Below are 20,383 nucleotides of genomic sequence, written 5' to 3' on the forward strand. Positions count from 1 at the left end.
CTGAACTATGAAGGGGCACCTTTGCTACTGCAAGGGTGCCCTCACACTTAGTAACTTTGCACCTAGCCTTCATTGAATGAAGGTTAGACAAATAGGTGACTTAAGTTATTTTAGTGCAGTGAAAATGGCTGTGAAATAATGTGTGCACTATTTCATGCAGGCTGCAGTGGCAGTCCTGTGAAAGGGTTTGTCTGAGCTCCTTATGGTTGGCAAAAGATATGCTGCAGCCCATAAGGATCTTCTGGAACCCCAATTCCCTGGGTCCCTAGGTACCATATACGAAGGACTTATAAGGGGGGAGTCCAGTGTGCCAATTGAAATTAGTAAATGAAGTCACCAGCCTATAGTGACAATTTTAAAAGCAGAGAGCATAAGCACAGGCACCCTCTAGTGGTTAGAAGACCGCTCCCTGCAGGCTGCCTCGCCGGATCACCGTGAGGAGGGCCTTTTGAGTACTGTCGAGCATTCTCATGCTCACCTGCAAAGGAAATGTTAGTGAGAAACAGGAAGGCAAGCAAAAAACCATCTCTAGCACATAACCTAAGGGGCAGTGAAGGTGAACAAAGGACTTTATGGAAGGACTGTGTCACTGGGCAAGTTTTCTTTTGTGTTGGTTTTTTCCTAGTGTTTTTAGCTATGAGAGTTTAATTATGTTTTGTTATGGCTGCCGGAAAATACATTGGAGAAATTAAAGCATAATCCTTGTCTCCAGTCCTGATACAGAATTAAAATGTAGTTCTTCTACCATATTATTTCGGATATAACTATTGATTGAGCCCGTGGAAAATTGTTGGATACATAACTTTAATACCACGTTTCCAGTGCATGACAATTTTTCCTTTATGAAGCACAGATTTACTTTCTTTCTTGCTAGTTGTTTTTGAGCGTGTTCTACAAGGTGACAGTCAAAATTCTCACTTCGAGATTTCCTGTACTGTTACATTGTGAATTAACGGTTCAATATATAGAAGTAGTCCGAGGTGACATTCTTCAGGATGCCCTCCATTAAGGAGGGAAGGTTTTATGTTTCCCAGACTTTAGATCATCCTAGTCAAAAACTGTAATGAAAGTACTTTCTTGAATTTAAATACACTTCTCTAGTATCCGTTCAGTTAGCTGAAGTCGAAATCTTTTTTTTTATTGCCAATGTGTTAGCTGTGTTTAATGGATAATTTTTTTGTTACTGTTAACTCAAAGTACACTGTGCCATTCTTATTTTTTTTTTATTTTTTTTTTTTAATTCCGATTGTTGTGAATAAACAAAACATATACCTTAAAACTATGCATAACACTTATGTTCCATTTTAGCTGGAAACGCGAGAAACCTTACTTGGATTCAACATGGTGAATTATCGTGCTTGTAAGAATTTGTGGAAGGCTTGTGTAGAGCATCATACATTCTTCCGTCTGGATCGACCACTGCCACCTCAGAAGAATTTTTTTGCACACTATTTTACTTTAGGGTCAAAGTTCCGGTACTGGTAAGTGTTGTGTGTTTGGAAAGAAAACAAAAAGATTTGGCATGTGGAACAAAATTAAACGTTGTGTAATTTGTAAAATAACATGCGAGGGCAAGAAATGGAATGTTTAACCCGCATATACTGTTCTCTTCTGATTAGGTACTCTTAAGGAAATCTACATTTTCTTTCAGTTCTTTTTCTGTTTAATTTGTTGTATTTAGTTTCACCATTTGGTGAATTCCAGATCGCTCACACACTTGCAAAAACGCTCACACACGTGACAACCAGTTGTTAACCAGTCATTACTACGGATGCCTACCACGGGGGTACGCATGTCATACAACATTTGTACATTTCCAAAGCGTTGTATATTTTAGTTTTACTTTTTCACACAAAACATCTGTTATTGAGATTATGTTTCTGATGAATACTTCTAACTGCTGATTATTCAGACACTTTCCCAGGTACCAGTCTGCATCGGGGAACTCTTCCAAGCTGTACTCATGGGTGCCACTACTTGGCGCCATGTGGCTAATTGTTGGCTTTGTTCTGCCATGGAAGAGATAGAGCGGAGCAACATATAGGTGCCACACCTGCACACTGACGTCCTTTAGTTTCTTTCTGCGCATTCAAACACAGATCCAGAGCTCCCCTCCATCTTGTCGGTGTTGATGATTTTTCAATTTGAAATCCAGTGTGCAAGAGAGCAATGTCCTTATCTAAAAATACAGAGTTCAAACCACGAAGGGACTGTTTAAAACAGATTGTGATAACAGACCCACCCCAGATGTGGCTTTGTTTTTGGGCTTGGGGCAGGACTCCAAGTCCTGCGATGACTGTGACTTCATTTACCCAAAGGCAATTGAGGAATGTGACTAGAAATGTAAATACCGCTCCAAGTTGAGGCTGTGGATCCACTCCTGCTCTTGAGGTCATTCCTGTGACAGGTCATCAAAGTCTTCTGGTAACTTGAAGTCCAAATCAATGAGGAAACATAAGAGGGCTAATCAGGGCTTCGAGTTCTGTATCTAAAGAGATTTTTCAAGGGCATCAAGGTTCCATCTTGCACCGGATTCCAGATTGAGGAGCTGAATGCATAATTGATCCTGATCTTCTTTGCGCCTTCAGCAGCACTGCAGCAGATTGAGGCATTTAAGGAGGCCATGCTATGCTTTTGTGGTGCACTCCTAGCGCCCTCTGTCATACCTTTTGGCCTTAAGGATCCTTAGGGGGCTCCAATCGGGTTACCACTAGCACGTGTCCATAGTGCCTGAGACACTCTAACCTACCTTGGGTTTTGCACAGACTTCCATTCTGGCTCCAAGGCTTGTGCTAGTGCCTGTTTTATCAGTCAGTATCACCAGTGTTGGAGGGGGATTCAGTGCCAACTCAGATGTCAGACCCTCTTTGGTCAGTCTGCCCTTGAGGTTGGTGAACGTGGTTTGCCTTTTAGGCTGATATGCGTACACCCTCTTGGACATGGGCAGCAAGATCTTGCCCGCTGTCCCGTTAAGAGTTTAGGGCTTGCCTGGTTCAGTTCAGCTAAATGTTTTTGTACTGGGTACTACTGATTGCTTGGGGTGAACAGCTGGCACTAGTGTTGTGCTTTGTCTCCATGCACGGATGCGATCCACAGGGTTCTTAGGCATCTACAGGTATCTCTTCAGCATATGCCCTTTGTAAAAAAGCTGATTCTGCCTTAAAGCACTTAAAGGAAAGCCAAAGAAGGCTTTTGTTGGGCATCTTAACCCCTGCCAGACGGTTTTTGCCCTTCCAAGACTACCCCAAAAGCGTAATCTATTTGTGGCTTGGGACAGGGAAAAGGCAAGCAGTGTACAGGTCACTAGGGTCATTGATCTTCCCTGTCCCCCACCCCACTAAGTCATCAGCATCCAGCCACTTTAGGTCACCTTTAGCAGTGTACAATTGCCCTGTGAGAAGCAACATCCAACACTTTAGCCCAGAGTGGCAACCTTTCCCCCATTATAGATGGGTCCCTAAGATCGTTCACCACTGCTGTGCCCTTCTGTTCCTTTCCAACTCCTGCTGCTTCATCTCACATGATAGCTGCTGTCAGAGGAGCACCTGTCCATAATTATGCAAGAGGTGCAAGCTCTACTATTACCAGGGGCTATTGAGAGAGTTCCAGACTCAGAAATGGGGTTGGGTGATTTCTTCTGCTGTTCCCTCTTGCGACAAAAGGATGAACACATTTGTCCTATTTTAGATCTTCACCTTCTGAAAGCCTTACTGTGGAAGGACAGATACAAAATGCTCACATTGGCCCAGGTCCTGTTAGCCCTAATCCCAACTACTGAAGTTAGCAGCCTTGGAGCTGTAAAATGTGTAATTTCATGTGCTTTTTCTGCAGTCCCACTTATGTTATCTGTGGTTCAAGGTTGTCCAGGAATATTTTCAGCTTACTGTGTTACCCTTTTTTCTTTACAATGCCCCTTAGATGTTCATGAGAATGATAATGGTGGTCGCAGTCCATCTTCAGGGTTTGGGGGTGCCAGTATTCTCCTACCTCAACAACTGGCTGTTGCTAGTGGACTGGCCACAGTAGACCATCTCCAGAAAGGGTAATGTTGAAGGTATTTGTATTCAGATGATGTAGAAAGCGCCCAAGTAGGTCAAGACTGCCCGACCAAAATAAGAGGACATCATCAATGTATCTGTCCTATGGTGCGCATCCCTCAAACTATGCCACAATATTCTACTATTTCTCCACATACTCTAGAAAATATTTTTTGACCGTATGATTTATCTAGTTACACTGGGATAGATGGTCTGGTCTTTTTTCTACATTTATTTTGTGTGTGGATATTAGAGTAGTAAATGTCCGACCTCATCTATATGTACATATTGTTTATTTATTTCACAGCCTTGACAAAGTCTAGGAGACGAAACACGTGTCGGCTGTTTGCTGTTTGGATTTGTGCTTTATGTGGTATTTGACTGGAACATCGACCACACCTTTTCACCTGTCAATAAATATCCAGTGTCATCTGTTCTTTGTACTTTGATTTATTTTGAACAGCTACTTGGATCCACAATACAGAGATTGACTTTGGGTGTGCCCTGGCCTTTTTGTTTAGAAGCAGAGGTTATTTTCACGTCTGTGAATTTGTGGGTACCCACCCTAGCATGTGAATTAGAGGGCATTTCTCAAAATGACTTCTTTGTCTTAAATCTGGAAGGTGCAAATGGAGAGAAATACAATTGGTAATTACAATTGTTCTACTTTGTCAGTCTCCCAATAAAAATGGTACCTTACTTATTTGGGTAGGCCTAGTGCCCGCAACAGAAAACGTTCTAAAACGCAACATGGATACATCAAAATGTTCCACGCCCAGCTGACCAGTCTTTTTGGTTTTTTTTTGCAATGTGGAGGTACCTGTAGTTTGAGCCCTAGCTCCGCTGGTACCTAGGAAAACCTAGCAAACCTGTACATATTTAAAAACTAGACACCTAAGGGAATTCTGGGCGGGGAGACTTGCTTGGATATCACCAGGTTGTTTTACCCAGATCCCTTGCAAACCTCAATGTTGGACTAGAAAAACAAATTTTCTTCACAATTCTGTGGCAGTTCTGGAATCTGCAGGGAGCCACAAACTTTCTTCCACCCAGCATTCCCCTAAGCCTTCTGGTAAATAATGTACCTCACTTGTGTCGATAGGCAGAGTGCCTGCAACGGGAAACAGCTCAAAACGCAACATGGACACATATTGTTCCACTGAAAAATAACCCTTTTTTGCAAAGTGCCTAGCTAGGGATTTTTGGTCCTAGCTCACCTGGTACCTAGGCAAACCTATCAAACCTGTACATTTTTTTTTTAAACTAGCCACGTTGGGTACTGCAGGGTAGGGGTGACTTGCGTGGCTCTTGCCAGTTTGTTACCCAGAACCCCTTGCAAACCTCAAACCTAGACTAAAAAACACATTTTCCTCACATTTCTGTGATGGAAAGTTCAGGAAGCCACAAACTTCGTTCCACCCAGCATCCCCCAAAGTCTTCTGATAGAAATGGTACCTCACTTGTGTGGGTAGGCCTAGTGCCCACGACAGGTAACATCCCAAAACACAACATGGATACATGACATTTTTTCTCTTACTACTGACCTGTTTTTTTTGCAGAGTGGGTATTTGTGGATTTTGGGCCCTAGCTCAGCTGGCAATTAGGAAAACCTAGGAAACCTCTACCTTTTTTTTTTTTTTTTTAAGTAGCCACCTAGGGAAATCCAGGATGGGGTGACTTGCGTGGATCCCATGAAGTTTTATTTTTTTACCCATAATGCCCTGGAAACTTCAAACTTTGCCTGAAGTCACACATTTTCCTTATAATCCTAAAATGGAAACTTGGGGAATCCACAAAATTCCACCACCCAGCATTCCCCCACTTGTCCCAACAAAAATACTGCACCCACTTGTGTGGTTGGGCCTAGTGCCAGCGTTGAGAATGGATCTAACTAAGGTCAATGGGTGTTACCTATTGATCTCCGGCAGATCGGTTTCTGTTGCTGGTGCTAGGCCCAGCCACACAAGTGGTGAAGCATTTTTATTGGCACAAGTGGGGCAATACCTGGTGGTAAGAAGTTTATGGATTCCTGCAGATTCCGTAAATTTCTATCACAGAAATATGAGGAAATTGTGTGTTTTTACTCAACGTTTGAGGACTTCAGGGCTTTGTTGGTGAGTAACTGGGGTGGGATGTATTAAAAGCACTCCACCCTGTACTCCCCTAGCTGTCTAGTTTTCAGAACTGTTTGGGTCTGGTAGGCTTTTCCAGGTGGCAGCCTACCTAAGCCCAAAAAGTGCAGCTGTTCACCATTGCAAGTGGGATGATACTGGGAGTTAGTCAAACTCTCCTGGCCCATTTGTAAACACAGCATCCAAATGAATCAAATGTCATCTTGCTTGCCATTAGGATGATATGCTTTAGTCCACAGGAGAGAAGAGACTGTTGAGTTTTTAGGGATGAGTGTTGCCTGATTTTAGGATGAGAAAGACCCACAACTTTATTTTATTAAATAATTATACTGCTGCCGTACAGTAGAATTTCTGCCCCTGTGGGCATACAAAAATAATGTTTTGTCTTTAATTTTTAGTGCATTAGGTTAGAGTGTGGCTGGCAGGCAGAAATAGGAGTCACTTGTCAACTGCATCCTATATGTGGGCTAGATTTTTATTATTCATGGTACATCATTGCATCTTATTAAATCAAATGCAAGAGAGAGCTTTGCCTAGGGTCACACAGTTTGGGCATGCTGGGAAGCCAGGATGGAGCCCAGGTTTTCTACTTTCACATTATTCATTTCAGCCACTAGATGGAGGACATCTGTTTATTTCTCCTGTTTTATAAATGTTAATGTGTTGTCTTAAAGTCTTGGCTCATGAGGTCGTAGAGTGGGTGGCAGACAGGATCCACATGAACATCTCTCACTGTTCCCTTACCTCCCCATTTGTGTAGTTTTTCTTTACAAACTAGCAATATTACCTTGTGAAGGCCAGTATTTTCTTGAAAGTTCTAGTTGGGACTCGAACTGCATGTGCCCTTTTCTTGTGAGTTAATTTTATCACTATTCCCTTCTCATCCTTGGATACTGGGTGGCTGACACTTATTTTGGTGTGAAGAAGGTACGTTTTACTGTGAAATTTATGGTCCATAATATAATTATTGATGAGAGAAATGTGCATGGTGGGGCCACAAGTTATAGTTACGTCAGAGCACAAGTTATAGCTACTTGAAATAACTATTGGACGAATTGCTTTAGTTTTGTGCATATAAATTCAGAATCTAACTATAACACCCCTCTAACCATTTTTTTCCAATGGGGAAAAAAAAAATATATATATATGTTCGATGGCATGTGTACCTGCAGATACACATGCTCTGCATTATCCTGCCATCTAGTGTTGGGCTCGGAGTTACAAGTTGTTTTTCTTCAAAGAAGTCTTTTCGAGTCACAAGACCGAGGGACTCCTCCCCTTTCGGCACCATTGCGCATGGGTGTCGACTCCATCTTAGATTGTTTTCTTTCCGCCATTGGGTTCGGATGCGTTCCTCTTCACTCCGTGTTTCGGATCGGAAAAGTTAGATAACATTCGGAAAATTTGGCGGTATTGTTTGCGTTCGGTATCGGGTTAGTAAGAGCACATCGACACCGAAGAAAAGAAGAGCTCTGGCAGCCCCTCGGGGCTTCCACTCCCCGGCAGGGCCTGGTCGGCCCGACCGCGTGTGTCTTCAAAGCTCATGGAACGGACCCCATTCCGCTTCTGCCCCAAATGCCACGCTAAGTATCCCTATACAGACCAGCATTTGGTCTGTAATTTGTGTTTGTCCCCCGAACACAAAGAGGATACCTGCGAGGCTTGTCGGGCGTTTCGGTCAAAGACGACGCTACAGGACCGGAGAGCTCGAAGGCTTCAAATGACGTTGACGCCGGCTAGACACCCAGACGTCGAAGAAGAGGAGACATTCTCCATTCCTGATTCGGACTCGAACGAGCCCGAAAGTGAGCAGCCGGCGAGGCAACAAACCGTGAGTAAACCTGCCCCGGCCAAAACTCACTTGAAAATTATGAAAGCCCAGGGGACGCCACCGCCAACAGGCCATGGCTTTACCCGTAAGCACGGTGACCAAGCATCAGCACCGAAAAAGGGCACACAGCAGCCAAAGACATCCGACTCCGGTCGAGATACCGGCACAGAATATACTCGGCACCGAGATACCGGCTCCGACCAAACTCGGCACCGAGAGATCGGAACTCCGAAAGCTAAAAAGGTTTCATCTGAGCCGAAAAAGACAGCTGAGAAGATTTCGGTGCCGAAACATCCAGCCTCGGAGCCGAAACAAAGCTCCTATACAGAAGAACAAGGCCTTTCCTCACAACTACAAGGCCACAAGTTTGGACAAGAACTAGAGATGGGAGAGCCAAACCATACACAGAGGAGGCTCCATATACAGAAGGACACGGAGAAAATAAGAACTCTTCCCCCAATTAAAATGAAACAGAAACTCGCTTTCCATGAAACAGAAACGCAGCCAAAGGCAAAGGTGGCTAAAGAAAAAACACCACCACATTTTTCGCCACAGCACTCACCACAACTGTCCCCAATTGCAATACCCCCAATGATGCAGTCACCAGCACACACAGGGATGAGCCAAGATGACCCAGATGCATGGGATCTGTACGATGCACCAGTATCTGATAATAGTCCGGATTGCTACCCGGCAAGACCATCACCACCAGAAGACAGTACTGCTTACATGCAGGTGGTTTCCAGGGCAGCTACCTTTCATAACGTACAGTTGCATTCAGAACCTATAGAGGATGACTTTTTATTCAATACCCTGTCATCAACACATAGCCAGTACCAAAGTTTGCCAATGTCACCAGGCATGTTAAAACACGCTAAACCGGTGTTTCAAGACCAAGTCAAAGGCAGAGCCATCACACCTAGGGTGGAGAAGAAGTACAAACCTCCCCCTACGGACCCTGTGTACATTACGCAACAGCTAACTCCTGACTCAGTGGTAGTAGGAGCAGCCCGGAAAAGGGCTAACTCACAGACTTCTGGGGATGCACCACCACCGACAAAGTCGAAAATTCGATGCTGCAGGGGAAAAGGGTGGCAGCACAGGCAGCCAAAGAATGGCGAATTGCCAATTTCGCAGGCATTATTGGCAAGATACGACAGGGCACATTGGGACGAAATGCAACATTTCATTGAACACCTTTCCAAAGAGTTTCAGAAGCGTGCCCAACAGGTTGTGGAGGAGGGCCAAAGTATCTCCAACAACCAAATAAGATCGGCTATGGACTCAGCAGACACAGCCGCCAGAACAGTAAACACAGCGGTCACCATTCAGAGACATGCATGGCTATGCACCTCCGGATTTAAGCCAGAGATACAGCAGGCTGTGCTGAATATGCCTTTTAATGGACAACAATTGTTTGGGCCGGAAGTGGATACAGCTATAGACAAGCTAAAGAAAGACACTGACACGGCCAAAGCCCCAGCAGAGGCACCTTTAGGAAACCACACTTTAGAGGGGGGTTTCGGGCCCAAAGCACAGAGCCTTCTACCTCACAGGTCAGACCCACATACCAGGGCCAATACCAAAGAGGAAGCTTTTGGGGACAATATAGGGGTGGACAGTTCCCTAAAACAAGAGGGAAATTCCAAAGCCCAAAAAATCCACAAACTAAACAGTGACTCCAACGTCACAAAGGGGGGGGGGGGTGGGGGGGGGGTAGACTCACAGATTATTACCAAAATTGGAAACACATAACTACGGACTCATGGGTCCTAGCCATTATCCAACATGGTTATTGCATAGAATTCCTACAATTACCACCAGATGTGCCTCCAAAAGCACACATGTCCAACAACACTTAGATCTGTTACAACTTGAAGTCCAAGCGTTGTTACAAAAAGAAGCAATAGAACTAGTACCCAACCATCAGAAAGGAACAGGTGTTTATTCCCTGTATTTCCTAAATTCTAAAAAAGGACAAAACACTGAGACCCTCAGAACACTAAATCTTTACATGAAATCAGATCACTTTCACATGGTGACACTTCAAGACGTGATTCCGTTGCTCAAACAACAGGACTACATTTCAACATAAAATCTCAAGGATGCTTACTTCCACATACCCATACATCCTTCACACAGGAAATACTTAAGGTTTGTAATCCAAGGCGTACATTACCAATTAAAAGTGTTACCCTTCGAAATAACAACAGCACCAAGAGTATTCACAAAATGCCTTGCGGTAGTAGCTGCACATATCAGGAGACAGCACATACACGTATTCCCTTACCTAGACGATTGGTTAATAAAAACCAGCACTCAGCAACAGTGTCTTCAACACACAAAATACATCATTAGAAACCCTTCACAAACTAGGGTTCTCAATAAACTACCAACACTATCAAGTGAGGTTTGTGATGAAACTACTAGGCATGATGTCTTCATGCATAGCCATTGTCCCAAACCCAAGATTACACATGCGGCCCTTACAACAGTGCCTAGCAACACAATGGACACAAGCACAGGGTCAACTTCAAGATCTAGTGTTGATAGACCGCCAAACACACTCCTCTCTTCAATGGTGAAATCCTATAAATTTAAACCAAGGGCAGCCATTCTAAGACCCTGTGCCTCAATACGTTATCACAACAGATGCTTCCATGGTAGGGTGGGGAGCACACCTCAACCAGCACAGCATACAGGGACAATGGGACGCTCAACAAAGCCAGCTTCATATAAATCATCTAGAACTACTAGCAGTGTTTCTAGCATTGAAATCATTTCAACCGTTAATAGCCCACAAACACATTCTTGTCAAAACAGACAACATGACAACAATGTATTACATAAACAAACAAGGAGGGACACACTCATCATAGCTGTGTCTCTTAGCACAAAAGATTTGGCATTGGGCGATTCACAATCACATTCGCCTAATAGCACAGTAGCCCAGGAATTCAAAACCAGTTTGCCGACAATCTCAGTCGGGATCACCAACAAATCCACGAATGGGAAATTCATCCACAGATACCACAAACTTACTTTCAAACTGGGGAACACCACTAATAAACCTATTCGCAACAAAAGAAAACGCAAAATGCCAAAACTTTGCATCCAGGTACCCACACCGTCACTCCAAGGGCAGTGCGTTATGGATGAGTTGGTCAGGGATATTTGCTTACGCTTTTCCCCCTCGCCTTCTGTATCTATTAAACAAATTAAGTCAAAACAAACTCAAACTGATACTAGTAGCACCAACTTGGGCTCACCAACCATGGTACACAACACTACTAGATCTGTCAGTAGTACCTCATATCAAACTACCAAACAGACCAGATCTGTTAACTCAACACAAACAACAGATCAGACACCCGAATCCAGCATCGCTCAATCTAGCAATTTGGCTCCTGAAGTCTTAGAATTTGGACACTTAGACCTTACACAAGAATGTATGGAGGTCATTAAACAAGCTAGAAAACCTACTACAAGAAATTGTTACGCAAATAAATGGAAAATATTTGTTTATTACTGCCATAATAATCAAATTCACCCACTACATGCGTCCACAAAAAACATTGTAAGCTACTTATTACACTTAAAAAATCAAAACTAGTTTTTTCGTCCATTAAAATACATCTCACTGCAATATCTGCCTATCTGCAGATTACACATTCAACATCACTCTTTAGAATCCCAGTCATAAAAGCATTTATGGAGGGTCTAAAGAGAATCATACCTCCAACAATACCACCAATTCCCTCATGGAGCCTCAATATTGTATTAACACGACTCGGGGGTCCACCATTTGAACCCATGCACTCTTGTGAGATACAATACTTAACCTGGAAAGTAGCCTTCCTAATAGCTATCACATCTTTTAGAAGAGTAAGTGAAATACAAGCATTTACTATACAAGAACCCTTCATACAAATACACAAACATAAAGTGGTTCTACGCACAAATCCCAAATTTTTACCAAAAGTTATATCACCGTTCCATCTAAATCAAACTGTGGAACTCCAAGTCTTTTTTTCCACAACCAGACTCGGTAGCCGAAAGGGCATTACATACATTAGACATCAAAAGGGCACTCATGTATTACATTGACAGAACAAAACAATTTCACAAAACAAAGCAATTTTTTGTAGCCTTCCAAAAACCTCATGCAGGAAATCCTATATCCAAACAAGGCATTGCCAGATGGATAGGTAAATGTATTCAAACCTGCTATGTTAAAGCAAAGAGAGACCTGCCTATTATACCAAAGGCACACTCCACTAGAAAGAAAGGCGCCACAATTGCCTTTCTAGGAAATATACCTTTGACAGAAATCTGTAAGGCAGCCACATGGTCTACACCTCATACATTCACGAAACATTAATGTGTAGATGTGTTAACAACACAACAAGCCACAGTAGGACAGGCAGTATTACGAACATTATTTCAAACAACTTCAACTCCTACAGGCTAAACCACCGCTTTTGGGGAGATAACTGCTTACTAGTCTATGCACAGCATGTGTATCTGCAGCTACACATGCCATCGAACGGAAAATGTCACTTACCCAGTGTACATCTGTTCGTGGCATGAGACGCTGCAGATTCACATGCGCCCTCCCCGGGAACCTGTAGCCGTTTAAGTTGATGATAATTTATATATATATATATATATATGTTCATTAAACTTGTACATTTGTAAATATACACACATTATGTACATACATACTTACTCCATTGCATGGGCACTTTTACTATATACACAACTCCTACCTCTGTGGGGAAAAACAATCTAAGATGGAGTCAACACCTATGCGCAATGGAGCCGAAAGGGGAGGAGTCCCTCGGTCTCGTGACTCGAAAAGACTTCTTCGAAGAAAAACAACTTGTAACACTCCGAGCCCAACACTAGATGGCAGGATAATGCACAGCATGTGAATCTGCAGCGTCTCATGCCACGAACAGATGTACATTGGGTAAGTGACATTTTCCATATAAATCTCTATCAAGAGCAAAACGCATCTGAGTTGCTTCTATTCATTCTAGGTTGGTTTGGGTGGTATCAATTCAAAGCTGTAATACTGTGCCTGGAGTGCTAAAAGGCTTTTGTGCTTTTGCGCTCGATGTGAATGGCACTAGTTAATCCTGTGCTCAAAGACTTTACTGTAAAAATGGCAAACAGCTTTGTCACTTTCTAACTCAGTGTGGATAGCAGTGTGCTAATCATGTGCTTAAAAATGCTGCTAGACAAAGAGGTATTTGTGTTAAGAAAATTCATAGTGTTGGTGGTACTGTGGGGTGCTCCATATATAGGAGCTGATCGCGCCACTTAACCTTGGGAACTATCCAGAGTTCCCAGCTCCCTTTTTTCATATATAAGTACTCTTATGCCATTAAAAACACAAAAAGACCGTACCTGGCTGATAGTCTTTAACTTTGCAAGCACTGAAAATGGCCTGCGTAGTCAAAGTAATATCTACACAAGTAGCCGTACGCATTCCTTTGAACCCTGTAATGACAATTGCTCCCATATACCGATAGTTGCCTCTTCAGTTTTTTTTGTTTGTTATCTCCTATTATTTTCTTCCTTCAGTTTTCATACAAGGTCTGTTCTGAATCATTCACTTATTGTGGTGTATTCAACAATGGCCTAGCATAGTTGATTGTATCTCTGGTTCATACGATAGTCACTGATTATGTTAATGATTTCCATTTAGATACATTGTGTATCTCGATTACATTTTTTGTCATGTGCTGAAAGTGGGACACAAATCCTCTGGAGTGTAAACCTCAGGTCCTTATTGCAATGACTCCCCGTTAGCTTTTCACATACATTCCTTTACCGTGAGCTCCACTGTCTCTTGTATGTCACTGGCTCTCAAAGTGGAAGAACTATATATAAACCATATTCATAAAACGCGGAACGTGAAAAGCAGTTCCCCACCCAAGGAAGTGTAATCAGTAGAAGGGAGCTGGAGGAACTTGGAACCCCAAGAGATGAGTACCAGAGTGATCCCCAGCAACCTTGAGAGCAGAGGTAAGTACCTGGTTTTCCCCAAAACCAACAGGAGGACTTTGGAAAAGGATTATACAAGGCCCAACTAAGACTGTAAGAACCCAAAGGTGGATCCTGACAGAAGAGGACCTGCAAAGGAAGGACACCAAGTACAATTCATGCCTGGTTGTGGTAGGAGCCACTACCCGCTCTTCTGTGGATGAGGGACCAGGTCGACAATGGGCGAAGAAGGTCAGCAATGAGGCCCACGAGATGAAGAGAAGTCCCAGAAGTGATGTAAGTGATGTCCCTCGTTGGCGGTCAAGATGCAATCAGTTAGTATTGCTGGAAAACCACCAACAAGCCTTGGCAAATGCAAGAGACGGAGAAGAAGGTTTGCAAGGCTGAGGAGGACTAGCAAAGTCCAGTGGACTCAACCCAAGCAGCGGAGCCTGAGGTGACCCTCAGCAGCTGGGAAGGTCACAAGAAGAGGAGCTAGCTCCCACTGGCAGCAGGTACAGGAGTCGCTGTGAGGCCCACTCAGCACACCTGAATAGGAGTCCTGCGTTGCTGGAGAAGCAGGCAGGAGACTGTGCTTTGCAGGAAGGAGTACTGAAGGCCAGGGCTACACGGAGCCTGAAAGTCCCTTGGAGGAGCAGCAAACAAGCCTTGGTAGCTGCAAGAGTCAGGGTGCACAGGGGTACTGTCCTGCAAGGAGAGGCAAGGACTTACCTTCTCCCAAGTTAGACCGCTGGTAGACTGGACTAGTGGGACCACTCCAGGCCACCACCTGTGATGCAGGATTCACGCAGCTCTGGAGGAGAGAAGGTCAATGCAGCAGGTATTCCTTGCTGTTGGCACCTGCGGATGCAGGGGAGTGATTCCTTTACTCAATCTTGCTTCTTGTGGAGGCTGAAGACTCGTCGTCCTCAGAGGATGCACAGCCGGGGAAATGTTGCTGTTGCTGGAAGGAGCCAGAGAAACGATGTTGCAGAGCAGAGTTGCCACTGGAGTGGCAGATTGTCGGGTCCAGTTGCAGTCCCAGTTGCCTGAAAATGAAGTAAAAGATGCAGAGGAGTCCTGCTGGAGTCTTGCACGTTGAATCTGAGGACCCACCCAGATGAATACTCCAAATAGTCCAGGAAGGGGAATTGGTCATCTAACAGGGTGACCACCTATCAGGAGGGGATGTGATGTCACCTACCTGACCTGGCCACTCAGATGCTCCCAGGGGCCTCTGCCCACCTTGGATTCAAGATGGCAGAATTAAGTGGCCAGCTGGAGGAGCTTTGGACACCATCCCTCGGGTGGTGATGGACAGGGAAGTGGTCCCTCCCCTTTCCTTTGTCCAGTTCCGTGCCAGAGTAGGGACTCCGGTCCCTGGACTGGTGCAAACGGTTTATACAAGGAGGGCACCAAATGTGCCCTTCAAAGCATACTGGTGGCTTGGGGAGGTCACTCCTCCCAAGCCATGTAACACCTATTTCCAAGGGAGAGGGTGTTGTCTCCCTCTCCTACAGGAAATCCTTTGTTCTGCATTCCTATGCCTGAGCCGGACAAGCAGTATGAGGGCAGAAACCTGTCTGAAGGGTGGCAGCCTCGTCGGGTGCTCAGAAGACAGGTAAAAGCAAAGTTGGGGGTTCTCTAAGGAGCCCCCAGAGTGCATAGCCTCACACAGACACTTGCACCCTGCCCTCTGGGTTAGGAGGGCCTACCATAGGGGTGACTTACAGTGACCTGGTGCAGTTACCTTTAGTGAAAGGGTGCATGCACCTTTTCACGCAGGCTGCAATGGCAGACCTGCAGATACATTTTGCATGGGCTCCCATGGGTAGCACAATACATGCTGTAGCCAGTGGAGAACCCCTGGTGCCCCAATGCCCTGGGTACCTAAGTACCATGTACTAGGGACTGATGGGGCACCAGTATGCCAATTGTGGGGTGTGCAAAGTCAATTTAAAAGGCAAGAGCACAATCACTGGGGTCCTGGTTAGCAGGATCCCAGTGAAAACAGTCAAAGCATGCTGACAGCAGGCACAAATCTAGGATAACCATGCAAAAAAGAGGGTACTTTCCTACAGCCTTTAAAACATTCACCTTGGCATGCTATTTCTGACTACATTAACTCTTGGTCCCCACACTTGGTTAGTAGGGACCCCAAAATAACCCCTCCCATTATTCAGTGTCCTATTAAGCACTTTCATGGTTGTAACTTTTGTTTTACAGCTGAAAGTAGTTTGTGTTTTAGAGGCCTAGTTTGTAATTTCCTTTCAATAGGCCTGCTAGCCCTAAAAATGTGCAGTGCGTTATGCTCCCTATGGGCTAAATATATGGTTACAGTGCATTACTTTCTGACATTTTTTTTCCATGTGGTTATGTCCTCTAGGGGTTTACTATATGGTTACATGACCATGTTTCTTACAAATGCTGTTATCATTGTGGTGTCCTCTAGGGGCTATTGTGAATGTTAGTCTAATGCCAAAAGTTTATTTCTGATAAAGGTTTTTATTCGGTTCACATAATTGTATATGTTTTGTTCATCTCTGCTTATTGCAATTATGACCATGATTCAGGCCAACTTAACACACTTATTACATTATGTTAGAAATTGAGTTTCTGGTTGGCAGTCAGTTTGCGCTCTGTCCCAGTAGGGACACTCACTGTAGTCAAGGTAATGGAGATGTATATCTGAGCCCTGCTCACTCCCTTGTAGCTTTGCACAAGAGTCAGGCTTAGCTCAAAGGCAATATGTTAAGTATTTGTACAATCACACACAGTAACACAGTGAAAACACCACAAAAGAACTCCACACCAGTATAGATAAATAGGCAATATTTATTTAGGTGAACAAGTCCAAAATTACTAAAATTCAACATACACAAGAAAAGTTATGAATTTTGAAGGATTAAACTTTAATATATCGCTCAGAAACACAAATGCTTGAATTTGGTGTTATCATGACCCCCAGGTGCAGTACCTTGTGTAAGTGGGGAAATGAGCCGGTGCAGGGAGTCGGGGAAGCAAGGCGTCACTGGGTCTGGTACAGCATTGGTTCCTGTGCTGCGGAGTAGTGGAGCGGGGGTGTTGGTGTGAGACTGATCAGGATATGCAGGGCACTCCCTAGCTCCCTTTGTGTCACTGTCTAGAGGGATTTCTCAAGCAGTCCAACTGTCAGTCGGACCCAGACGTTGTTTCCACAGTCCGACAGAGGCACAGAATGGTTAAGCAAGAAAATGCCCACTTTCTAAAAATTGCATTTTAAAACAGACAATCTTAAAGCTAACTCTACTAAAAGATGTATTTTTAATTTGTGAGTTCAGAGACCCCAAACTCCAGATCTCCAGCTGCTCCCAATGGGAAACTGCACTTAAAAGAGATTTAAAGACAGTCCCAATGTTAACCTATGGGAGAGATCGGCCTTGCAAAGGTGAAGACGGGGTTTGGCAGTATTTCACTATCAGGACATGTAAAACATACCAGTAAATGTCTTACCTTTTAAATAAAATGCACCCTGCCCATGGGGCTACCTAGAGCCTACCTTAGGGGTGTCTTACAAGCCCAAAAAGGGGAAGGTTTCGGCCTGGCTAGTTGGTACACTTGCAAGGTTAAATTGCCAATTTAAAAACTTCACACACAGACACTGCAGTGGCAGGTCTGAGCCATGTTTCAAGGGATACTCATGTGGGTGGCACAATCAGTGCTGTAGGGCCCACTAGTAGCATTTAGTTTACAGGCCCTTTGCACCTCTAGTGCACTTTACTAGGTACTTACTAGTAAACCACATATGGCAATCATGGAAAAGCCGAGCAACAATGCAATTTACATAGAGAGCACTTGCTCCTTAGCACTGGTCAGCAGCGGTAAAGTGCCCAGAGAACCAAAACCAGCAAACATTAAGTCCAGCACACAGTTAAGAGTACAGGAAGCAGAGGCATAAATATTTATAGGGAAAATCATGTCAAGGATGCCAGGTCTAACACACTTTGTTTGAACACTGTTGATATGTTTGGGTGATCCTTCTAGTTTATTTCTCTCATTACTCCTCCATGGCTGTTGTGTCTTTTTTTTGGGGGGGGGGGGGGGGGGGGGGGGGGGGAGGATTGTGTTAGCCAGCCAGAAACTCGGATGGTGGGGTGGTGAAAGTGGCATTCCATTGGAAGTCGCATGGCAGGTTCAATTTAGGATGCTAAATGGCAATGGTTTAATTTTTGTCTGCAGATAGAGGAAGAAGGTAAATGGAAGTGTTTAGTCATAAGCAGGACCACTGGAATTGTGGCAGAAAAAGACCAAATTATTAGGCAGGGTTGACCAAATTATGTGGCAAGAAACGTCCAGTTATGAATTTACAAAACGCCAATACTCCAACTCAAGCAAATGCGAGACCTATTGCTTTGCAGATGCTTGTTTGTCCTTTGAAAACGAATCCTGAACTATCCTGTCCTCTACCAATTGTGATCTGTGAGTTTCACACTTCAAGGTTATTGGGAAGGGATGGCCCACAAGTTTATCTGCATCCCAAGCTGTTCCTTTTTATGGAATTTCCATTCTCCGAAAAAAGAACACTGTATTACTTGCACATGTTCCCTCTTAAAAGTTTCATGCTTGTTTCACTCCACTTATTTATGAAGAAAGTGATCTTGTTGGAGTTGTCATTTTGATCATATCTGCAAAATATACTAATTTTCATTTGCCATGTCTGCTTAAATTACAAGTGTTTTGGATATTTCTAGACCTTAAGGATGCAGAACCGACCAGCATAGTGGCATTCCCTTCAAGGATTCAAAGATATGTAAGGTATAGGCTCATCCAAAGTAACACCATACTTTAGAGATACCTAAAGTTTAAGTCTGTACAGAGGACACATGCATCCACAAAAGATACTTGACCAAGATGGAGGGGACAGATACAGACCTCTTGTATATATTTTGAGCCAGTCTCCCATTGCCTAATTACTGAAAGGGTATGACAAATGTGATCTTGGGGGACATGGGTAAACCAAATCAGTACAACCCAGAAGTCTGACTACTGGGGTTAATGTCATGTTCGAAAAAGTGGAAAATGGAAAAGAAGTTTGCAGATGTGGCAGTGATCTTTAAGAACAGTCAAATAGCTATGACTTGGAAGTCGATGACTCCACCGTGGACTGCAACCTGTCTGAAAGAATCGTTAAAACAGGCTGAGATCAGAGGACAGAGCCATAACTACACAACTTATATAGCCAACTAATTATATGAAAATGACAGCCTGAGATGAGCTAACACTAGCTCAGAAACAGATGACAAACTTCCTTGATCACACTGTATTGTGCTGCAGTCCACTGCACAACCCTGTCAGTGTCATGACAAGTGCCAGGACTGTTTCCATCGCATGTCCTAGATGCAAGCGTTCTAACCTGGATGTTCGAAAGTAATGCATGCCACATCGACTCACTTGTTCTCTAGTATTGAAAAACTAAGCATAACCACACGGAATTACATTGGTTTTTAAAGCTGGTTATGGCTAAACTAAAGTGGATCTATAAAAATATCTGTTATATCAGAAACTGAGTAGATGGAAATAATGAGAATCTATGATCTGAGTTGGTTTCACAGTTATTTGTTGGATATGCCGAACAATATGTATAGTAATATGATCAGTGTTGTTTCTCTTCACAAAATGCACATGGTTTGGGTAAAAATAAACAGTTATTTAAAAGAGCAGTGGATTGCCTTCTTACTTGTACTGCCTTGAACGTAATGCACTGCGGTAGAACTAGTGCAAGGTGTGTCAACAACACCTGCAAAATATTTGAATGTGTGTGCTCACCTAGTAATTGTGTTGCCTTGGGCATGACATATTCGCTGTTATTTACAATATTTAACCTAAACTGAAGTAACTCTTCCTCAAGTATAAAATGATTTACCATTAACTTGGTCCTTCTTTCAGTGGGAGAACTGAGGTTCAGTCTGTGCAGTATGGCAAAGAAAGAGCTAACAAGCACAGGGTATTTGCCAGGTAAGAAATGTTGTGTTTGTTTTTGTTATGAAACTGCTTTAAAAAATGTTGCTCTATGCAATCCAATAGTGACTGGTCATATCACTGTCTACTAAGATTACAGTGACGTGTCGCTAGGTTCTTGGATAATTACTGTGTAGGTACTAATAGGTACTTTTGTTTGCCTCTCGTGTCCTACGGTCTCTGGTACTATTTATCTTCATTTTGATAACCAAGTTACTCTTTATACTTCCCCAGGAGAGCAGATGGCAAGTATTCAAGACTTTGGCCATTAGGTGATAGACTTGACACTCGCAGTGTATGTGCAGTGTCACAGTAAACTAGAGGGTCCGTCCTAGTGTACATGTTTAAAATGAATAGGCTTTGTCTTCACACATATTTTGGGTAATTACATACAA

The 20,383-nt window shown here is 43.6% G+C and overlaps 1 protein-coding gene across 3 annotated transcripts in view; it reads left to right on the forward strand.

Moving 5' to 3' along the window:
• PTPN4 (protein tyrosine phosphatase non-receptor type 4) overlaps positions 1-20,383 on the forward strand; it is a 975,501-nt gene that overhangs the window by 325,181 nt on the left and 629,937 nt on the right. For all 3 annotated transcript variants that reach the window (XM_069224613.1, XM_069224612.1, XM_069224614.1), the window contains exons 12-13: positions 1,309-1,481; positions 19,917-19,985. In XM_069224613.1, coding sequence (XP_069080714.1) covers positions 1,309-1,481; positions 19,917-19,985 — 242 coding nt within the window. The remainder of the gene's footprint in view (positions 1-1,308; positions 1,482-19,916; positions 19,986-20,383) is intronic.

Source organism: Pleurodeles waltl, chromosome 3_1, assembly GCF_031143425.1.
Source record: "Pleurodeles waltl isolate 20211129_DDA chromosome 3_1, aPleWal1.hap1.20221129, whole genome shotgun sequence".
NCBI classification, from domain to species: Eukaryota; Metazoa; Chordata; class Amphibia; order Caudata; family Salamandridae; genus Pleurodeles; species Pleurodeles waltl.